The sequence below is a fragment of the Physcomitrium patens genome, chromosome 23 (genome assembly GCF_059467195.1).
Source record: "Physcomitrium patens ecotype Gransden chromosome 23, ASM5946719v1, whole genome shotgun sequence".
In the NCBI taxonomy this organism is placed as follows: Eukaryota; Viridiplantae; Streptophyta; class Bryopsida; order Funariales; family Funariaceae; genus Physcomitrium; species Physcomitrium patens.
This window is the reverse complement of record NC_143432.1, coordinates 7,995,933-8,005,394: the sequence shown is the minus strand read 5'-3', so window position 1 is coordinate 8,005,394 and position 9,462 is coordinate 7,995,933. Positions and strand designations below refer to the sequence as shown.

At 37.5% G+C, this 9,462-nt stretch overlaps 1 protein-coding gene across 1 annotated transcript; it reads left to right on the top strand.

Moving 5' to 3' along the window:
- Positions 1–2,939: 2,939 nt before the first annotated feature.
- LOC112276129 (3-phosphoshikimate 1-carboxyvinyltransferase 2) lies at positions 2,940–6,848 on the top strand. Its single transcript, XM_024507175.3, has 8 exons — positions 2,940–3,778; positions 3,971–4,224; positions 4,328–4,484; positions 4,628–4,842; positions 4,978–5,095; positions 5,404–5,614; positions 5,754–5,815; positions 6,242–6,848. Exons 1-8 carry the CDS (start codon positions 3,404–3,406, stop codon positions 6,458–6,460), a joined length of 1,611 nt encoding a protein of 536 aa, XP_024362943.1. The 5' UTR covers positions 2,940–3,403; the 3' UTR covers positions 6,461–6,848.
- Positions 6,849–9,462: the final 2,614 nt, after the last annotated feature.

Genomic DNA, 9,462 nt, shown 5'->3' with positions numbered 1-9,462 from the left:
AACATATTTATTAGTATTTAAACTAAATTATTAAGTACCTAATAATCTCAAATATGCAAAGAAATACACATAATTTTAAAACATAATTTTATATATGACTTATTCTAATTTACAAATTATTGGAATTCAAGAAATATATTTTTAATTAATTAATACTTTTTATTAATAATATAATACTCAGAATTTGATTCTCAAAAATTTACCTTACAAATCATTTTTAGCATTAAAAACTACAAAATATCTGTGATTAATTATTTTTACATGTATACATATATCTATCTGAGAATGTGACATATATATATATATATATATCGACCCTGACTTTTACAAAATCGACCCAATTCCTCTCGCTGGGCAGCCCAAGAAAACTGAACTTATTCCATCGTTCGAGCCTCAGAGCTCCACCAACAACACGCACTCTCCGATAGTGGTCGGGATGCTCCCATTCAAGCGGTTGTTGGAGAGGTCCAAAAAGCTGGACTCGAGCAAGGTCGGGTCGCAAAAATCGGCTGCACTCCCAGCGGGAATTGGTCCAGTGAGCTGATTGTAGGAGAGAACGAAGCGGTCGAGGTTCACAAGTTTCCCACTCTGCGAAGGAATGTTTCCCGAGAGAGTATTGTTGCCCAGGTTAAGAGTCGTGAGGCGGACGCAATTGCAACTGGAGGTATGGGTCCGGACAGATTGTTGCCCTGCATCGAGAACACACTGAGATCCGCCAGTTGAAAGCGCTCTCACCCGTATATGTGCTGAAGCTCGCAATGCTGCTGCCGAAGCTCCATGTTGGTCCTCTCCAACAGAGCTACATCGGCTCAAAGTGTACCAGTGAGCTCGTTGTTGGCCACTGGTGCAATCGATGGAGCGTACTCGTGTAGGACTTGTGGTGGAATCCGCCGAACCTCGTGAGGTGCATCAGTTCTGCACACTTGTTGGTTTTGGAGCCGGTGCTATCTGTCCATACCTGTGACTGCTGGAAGTGATTCCTACCGACGAGCATGGAGAGGACGCCGAGGTTGCAGTCAGGGAGAAGTTGGTGATGCTTGCTTTAAAATTAAACAGCGCTTCCAAGTCTGTCTTGCTTGACTGGACGGAGGCATGGGGACACAATGATGCAAGGCCAAACATGAACAACACGGCAATCATCATAACCCTTGTTTGCGCCATTGTAGCTAGAATTTGAAACAAACCGAGCATTATTACATTCTCTGGTTTAATGATCCTGTGTGATCTGAGCTTACCCCAGACTAGATGCCTGTACATTCCCCAATAACATTCCCTGGATGTGTGTGTGTGTGTGTATATATATATATATATATATATATTCTTAAAATAATGCCATTACCAATAATAAACAATGTAAAATATATTCTATCATCTTTTGTTTAATAACTAACCTCTGTTTTTTGTTTTTTGTTTTTTTGTTTTTCATTTTGTCATTTTAGCATATTAAAATCATCAAATTGATTTTAATGATACTTTTTTTCAACAAAGATATTTTTTGTTTTATTTGTAAGTATATTTATTGTAGTTTTTTGTTTTTGTTTTTTCTTCATGAATGAAATTTTGTTAAGAATGCATACACACAGATTTATGAAAAAAGAAAATCCTTCACATTGTTAAAAAATGGAAGATGTATTAACGTATTAATTTATAATTAAATAACAATTAGAAATAATAGTAATAATAATAATAATAATTTACAACTTAGGTACAAATCCTCTTGTCACGTATTGCTTTTGCAATATTTTTTTCCTATGCAACTCTCACTTTTGAATAGTATGAACAAGTTAAACAATGCAACTCAAAAATCAGTTGTGAGTACAGGTTAATTAGCAAGAATCTCTTCATAATTCGTACATGTTAAGATGCAGGTAAGAAGAAGTAAATGAAAAAGTAAAAATCTAATACATTCTAATACAATCAAATATTTAAATGTGATTATGGAAAAAAATAATAAAGACGTGTAAACTTGTCTGTGATTGCTTCATCATTTTGTCAAAATGATTATGTAATCTTGACATTTTTTTGTAATGTTTATTTATCTTTTGATGATGATAATCTACCTCAATATAATTCTTTTGTGATGTACAAGATAATAATAATAATAATAATAATAAATTTGCAAGCTAATTCTATAGTTTCCTACAAGTTGCAAATTTCTTTAAATCTGCAAATCATACCCAACTACAATTTAGAAAAGTGCAATTTTTGTTTGTTTGTTTGTTTTGTTGAGGAATATATATATATAAAAAAAAGTCCTAACAAACATCCGTACATATTTCATGGTCTTGATGTTATACTCCTCAAAATAACGTCCTATATTATTATTATTATTATTATTATTATTATTTTCATTTCGTAAAACATTCTCACCCTAATGCTCATCAATTTGCAACGATTGATAATTGGTGCTTCCAAAAACAACTGTCCAAATATTTGACCAAAATTGGTCCTTTACTATTAGAGAAAGAGAAACTAATATGTGTGGGGGGGGGGGTTGCATTTCTGTGCTGGAAACATTATTCTCCAAAAAGTCGTTTCCACAAAAATATAAATAAAAAGAAGGCAAAAAAAAGGGGCGGAGACCCCGAGGACCAAAGAAGAGAGACCTTGACTCTCATTTTCAAAAAGCAGGACGCTCGTGTTGACCTCCGGACCCATGCCCAGCCCACCTTTTCTGACCCCTGAACCCGACCCCACACGGCCCCACACCCGTGCCACGTCGGACCCATCACTCACCCGAAGTTCTCCACTCTCCACAGCATCTCCTTCGAATAAGAGAGTTCTGCCCGTCTCTTTATATCTACTTGATGACCTACACTCACGGGAGTATCTAGGAATTTCATTTAGATATATGTAGATATATAAGTGTTCCATAGCGATTGTATTGTGAATGGGGTTTCAAAAAGCGAGTCACCGGGTCAGCTCACACAGTCTACCGCAGCGACTTTCCAATTCGGTATTGTTGCGTCGACGCCGAGAATTTCTATTCTTCACAGTGAGAGCCTGTCTGTGAAGAATGTGGTGGGTTTTTTGATGGGTGTGGGTAGATCGCAGTTTTGGCAGTTGGGTTTGTACGAATTGATGGTGGGTGATCGGAATTGGGTAGAAGAGTGAGGTGGGGGAAGGGAGAAAGAGAGAGCGAGCGAGCGAGGGAGGGAGGAATCGAGAGGTTTTTGTGCTGGAGACTTTTGGGTGGTAGTTTTGCTGCCTGAATTGACCCAGTTCGGTTTTAGGGTATTCACGTGATTGTGAACGTCGTGGTGGGTGCATTTGTAGTGTGGGTTCAGAGGTGTTGTTTGTAGATTCTGGGTTTGGGTTTGAGATCGGCAGATTGTGGAGTTTCTCTCCCACGCGGCACGTCTGTAGTGCAGAATTTGAGGCGCCTGAACGGGAACTGCAGTCCATGGAGGCGCTTGGATTGTCTTCATCGGCCAAGGTATGGAGCGCCGGCGCCCTCGGGACGAGATGTGAGCTTCTAAGTAATCAGAGGTTGGAGAATCACATGGTTTGTGTTGGTAAGCACACAGCCCTGCCGCAAAGAAATTCTGTGGCGTCCAAATGCGGGGTTTATGAGCTACTGAAGGCCGTGGAGAAGAAGGATCGGTGGGGGAGGAAAGCATTCCTCAAGGCTGGAGTCGCAAGAGCTCATGTGGCTGAGAAAGCTGCCAGTGTAGAGGAGATCACTCTGCAGCCTATTAAAACGATCAGTGGGAAAATTAAGCTTCCAGGATCCAAGTCACTCTCTAACCGCACCCTTCTCCTGGCAGCTCTCTCAGAGGTAGACCGTTTTGCTCACTTGAATATTAAATTTTATTGGAATTCGTGGTTTTGCCACATTTTCCTTTGAATCTGATTCCTTGGCCCCTCGTCTTCCAGCCCTCTTTAGTATTTACTCTTGTCATGGTTCATAGAATTGGGGGCATGTTTTATTGTCTCCTATTTCCTGAGTGCTTGTGTTAGTTGTTTATAGGGAGAGACTGTGGTTGAAAACCTGCTAGACAGCGAGGATGTCCGCTACATGATTGGGGCGCTCAAGACGTTGGGCTACGACATCCATGAGGATCGTGCAGAGAATCGGTGTGTAATTAAAGGGAGCGGAGGTGTATTTCCTGTAGCTCGTGACGCAGAAGAGCGTGGCCAAGTGGTGAAGTTATTTTTGGGGAATGCTGGAACTGCGATGCGTCCCTTGACAGCAGCTGTGACAGCAGCGGGTGGCAACGCCAGGTATCAATCCTCCTCTTACCTTTCCTTCTAGTGTCTACAAATTAAAACTATGGGTTCAAGAAAATTTTGCTTTCCTACAGCTGACTGAGACGCGAATCTGCAGTTATGAGCTGGATGGAGTGCCTCGCATGAGAGAAAGACCCATCGTTGATTTGGTGATGGGCCTTCAGCAGCTTGGAGCCGATGTTACTTGCACAGAAGATTACCCTAATTGTCCTCCTGTTTTGATCAACGCTAAGGGCGGTCTTCCCGGAGGAACGGTACAAATTTCGGCCTCCAAACTAGTAGAAGCTTATTTTAGTAATGGATACAATCATTATAGGCCGTTCTGATAAAATAAAAAGGGATGGTGATGTTGCATATTGGAAGAAAGTATTGAACGGAGTGTTCCGTCTCGTTGCAGGTACGTCTTTCTGGCAAAGTGAGCAGCCAGTATTTGTCTGCGCTTTTAATGGCAGCGCCACTCGCTCTGGGAGACGTTGAAATTATCATGGTTGACAAGCTGGTCTCTGTGCCTTACGTCGACATGACCTTACGGCTGATGGAAAGGTTTGGAGTGAAGGTCGACAGGCACGACGGCTGGGAACGTTTTTCAATCAAGGGAGGTCAAACCTACAAGTATGTTTGGTGATCCTCTCATCGCACCTCAAAGCAGCTGTCGTTAATAATCAACTTAAAAAGTCGCTGAAATAGTAGTTGGTTCATGCAGTACAGATTGAGGTGATGTTGGATGCCTCTGTTGCCCTCCTTCAGGTCACCAGGAAGCGCGTACGTTGAGGGAGATGCATCGAGTGCTAGTTATTTCTTAGCTGGTGCTGCTGTCACGGGAGGCACTATTACTGTTGAGGGCTGTGGAACCACCAGTCTTCAGGTATGTGTATTTCGTAATTTTTATTTATTTATTTATTTATTCCTGGAATTGGAGTCAATCGGCAGCGCTACTTTCATTAAACTAGCTGTCTTGATTTTTAGTACGAGGAGTATTTCACATTATCCTCTAGTTTTCATTGATCTTCTGTAAGCACTGCACGGACTTAGAAGCTACGTAGTCTTGTGACTTCCCTCTTAAGTAGCCTTTTGACCATAATAATTGAGGGATTTGGTTTTGGTTTGGATTTTAATATTAGTTTCAACGTGAACATTTTATCTTGGTTTTGATGGTTGATCGATGAATTCCAGGGAGACGTCAAATTTGCCGAAGTATTGGAAAAGATGGGGGCCACAGTCCAATGGGGTGATCATACAGTCACAGTTACGGGGGCACCTGCAGATTTCACAACAGGGAAAAGATTGAAAGCCATCGACGTAGATATGAATGCTATGCCTGACGTGGCGATGACACTTGCTGTGTTGGGTCTTTTCGCCGATGGCCCCGTGGCAATTCGGGACGGTACGTTTCTGGACTTTACTATTTGGTGGCAAGCCTTCACTTGGTAGTTGTTTGCACCCAAAAAAAATAGGATGTAGATGAGGTTTTTGACACGTGGTTGCTTTTGGTATTTACGACCTCATCGATCCCCTCTTTGCAGTTGAGAATTGGAGAGTCAAGGAGACAGAGCGCATGCGCGCCATTGTTGATGAGCTGACCAAGGTAGTGTACTGAACCTTCAAATCTGCAGGTTCTACTGACATGATCATTAAGGGTGCTGTAAACCGTAGCGTTTCAGAGTCTGCATCATTGTGGATGGCACGTACGTGTGTGTGTGCTTTTTATTTTATTTTAATTATTTTACATTGTTTCATTTTTGTTTTCAAAAACCAACTTTTCACTCAATTACCCTACCCATCATATTTTCACCACATTTAGGGCAGGGAAGCGACCTGTGTGAAAATGGGACTTTTTTTAGTTGTGATCGGAAACTATATTGCTTCAAAGATCGCCGTCGCATATTAAGAGACCCTAAAGCCATTACCAAGGAGTTGCCTCACTTGAAGAGGCTAGAAGTACTTAATTGGATTGTGATTGTTTGAAGATCAAGTTTCAATTAGTTGCACTGATATAACATGATACGTGCAGCTGGGAGCTGAGGTAGAGGAGGGCCAAGACTATTGCATAGTAACTCCCCCGAAGAGGATCACTCCAGCAAAGGTAGACACGTATGATGATCATCGTATGGCCATGGCCTTCTCGCTTGCTGCATGTGGAGATACCGCCATTACAATCAGGGATCCAGGTTGTACTCGAAAGACATTCCCCACTTATTTCACGGAGTTGGAGAAGCTATGCCAGCATTAATATATTATCAGGAAAAAAACATTCTTCCTCTCCTTTCGCTTTTACTCTCTTTTACAAGGTATAATCAATCGTTTCTGGAGCTACTTGGGTGCTTTGAATAAACAACTCAGCGTTTTTAGTGTGGGCTTTTCAGTAAAGAGGATTATTAACGTAGGAACTAGTCTCAGGTGTTGGCCTTTTAGTTAGAACCCCAACCCACGCGGTAACCGCATGATCCATCCGGAAGTTAGATTTCTAAAACTAGAGGCAGCTTATTTTATGTAATTTATTCAATTCGATATTGATGGCCTGATTGCATTCTCTGGCCTTGCGGTTCGGTACGATTTTTTTATTTTTTTATTTTTTCTGTATTACGAACCAAATTATTATACTTGTTTTTTTCAGTGAAGTGGTACTGGTGTACGACGCATTGTAAAGAGTTTTTTACCGTATAGTTGGCTTTGGCTGCTCATTATCTTCAAGTTGCATCAATCCATCAATATTCTCCATTTTGGAAATTTTCAAAGTCATATTGATGGTAATACATATTAATATACATATATATACCTACATTCACATTCTCATATCGTAATTTTACAGATCATGGATCCTCCTTTGTTGTATTTTTCTTAAACTCTTACGATTGGCCAGAAGGTAAAGGATACCGAACCTCAACGCTGCGTAGTCGGTAAGGCTTGAGAACAGTCTCTCGTTGAATCTGGTCTTCAATGTTCAATTTTGATTGCTCCGTTATTACAAAAAACCCAGCTGGACTTTATTTTACGAACCTGAGTAAAAATAAGTGAATCAAAATTAACATTAAAATTTCTTCCTAACAACAGTACCAAATATTTGAAAATGATGTCACATCAAGGTAAACACGCAAATAAGTTGAGAGTAACCAAACTCCTTATCTCTCTAATTTTATCAAACGGAACAACATGCACCAAATTTAATGCACCTCTTTTACTACATAAAATCCCAATCTCTCACAAAATAAATTAAAATTAAAAAAATAATTAATTAAAAAAATCACTTATGTTCTACAATCAACTATCCCATCAACACTTTGTATCCAAAGTCAAACTATATTTCCTCCAAAAATATTTTTTAAAAAAAAAGAAGAAAAAAAAGAATAAAGAGCAAAGAAGCAAAAAAAGACTATTCTTGTACAATCATGGAACTTTATTCCACACAAACGTTTTGAACATAAGATAAAAGTCATTTATTTCAGAGAGAGAGAGAGCAGAGGGGGGGGGGGGTTATGGCAGTGGGATGGATTCCCTTCAGAATGCACAAAGCAAAACCTCTGCAGTTTCCATGCCCTCCATCAACAAAAAGCACAAAACACACATGACGATGCTAATGTGAGAATGAGAAAGCGAGAGAGAGAGAGAGAGAGAGAGAGAGAGAAAGCCTGCACAATTCCCACACATTAAGTTACATTATGCTTTTTCAATTGGGTGTAGAATGGACTACTAAATCTAAGTCATGGATCATCTTGATGCAAAACATGAGTTTTGTTTATTGAATGGTGCATGTGTTTTGATGCTCTATTTGGCATACTAGACAATACTCAATACTAGAATAATAATAATGATAATAATAAAAATAACAATTATTTTTATCTAAGAGCAAATTTTGTACAAGATTTTTCAGTAAAACAAAGTCATAAATTAAAAAAGTACCATGTGAATAGAGCTAAAAACTTTATGAACTTGTACCAAGAAGTATACTTGAAGCATTTGAGAGGTCATATTTTACACATGGATAGACAATATTGATATTGGAATCTTGGAAGTAGTCAATAGACTGATGGAGCCACTCAAATATACGGAAATGCATAAAGAAAAGGGCATGAAGGATAATGATATGGGTGTCTTTTTTAATATTCTAAGGCTCAAAGAAGATGAGGAGATGGTGATTGTATGTCCATTGCTTTTTGCTATTTGAAGGATTGTTGTCCATTGCTATGGCCTTATGTAAAAAGATTTTTTTCTATAATTGCTTTACACCTACTTGTCTGTACTTGCCAACAACATGATTGTGTAGTTTTTGGTTTTAGTATTGGTATGTGTAAATTTGTGTTTATATTATTGAAAAATTTACATTTTGTTTATTTTCTTCAACTATATATATTTCAAATTAATATGTAGTATAATCATATAAAAGCAATATATCAATCAAAAATTTATACTTGAAATAAAATTATGAATTTATAGAACTAATTTTTCTCCTTGATGTTAAAAGTGTTATGTTTAAAAATACTAATCTTGGTTTATGTGATTCAAATCAACTAATAATGAATGGCAATTATGCTACCAATTTGAAAAAGAATTGTTCTTAAAGTATACATCCTGAATTTATCCTCAAAATTTTAATTTTTTTACAAATATGTAATCAAATGATCTCAAGGTTAAAAGAAATTAGAATAAATCTGCATTCTTAATTATTTACATATTATTTTCTAAGAAACTAGTGTATTTTTTTTTATTTTTTTTATTTTTTAAATCATTCAAAAATTGATATCTATGATTAAATTAACTACAGACTGTTATCTATAATTTTTTTAAAAAAAATTGACCAAATCATCAATTCATTTGATTATGTATTGGTTTTTGTGAAGATTTATACCTCATTTTCTTTTTTCTTTTTTCTTTTTTCATATTTTAAAGTTTTAACTTTTGATTTTAGGATTTAGCTGAGAAAATTGTTTAGTTTTTATTGTATTAAGAATATAATAAACATATACAATAATTCGGTTCAATAATAATTTATTTATTTTTTTCAATTTTTAGTAAATATTCTTGGAATTTAACTGAATTAAAAATGAATCAATTTTCTGTTAGTGTTAAAAATCACATGGTTCTACTTTAATTTGATAAACATCTATGTTTATATTTTATGGTATAAATGAATAAAGACATCAAAATCTTAGCCTCAGAAATACTTTTTCTTATAGATGGTTTCATTACAGGTCAGATTGTATTGTATTATTTCAGTATTATTCCAATACTTTGTTA

What these genes read in the sequence shown, in the direction of transcription:
- LOC112276129 (XM_024507175.3), top strand. Translation starts at nt 3,404, where the DNA reads ATGGAGGCGCTTGGATTGTCTTCATCGGCCAAGGTATGGAGCGCCGGC. An exon ending in TCCTGGCAGCTCTCTCAGAG is followed by an intron (nt 3,779 to 3,970) that starts GTAGACCGTTTT and finishes AGTTGTTTATAG; the next exon opens with GGAGAGACTGTGGTTGAAAA. An exon ending in CCCCGTGGCAATTCGGGACG is followed by an intron (nt 5,615 to 5,753) that starts GTACGTTTCTGG and finishes CCCTCTTTGCAG; the next exon opens with TTGAGAATTGGAGAGTCAAG.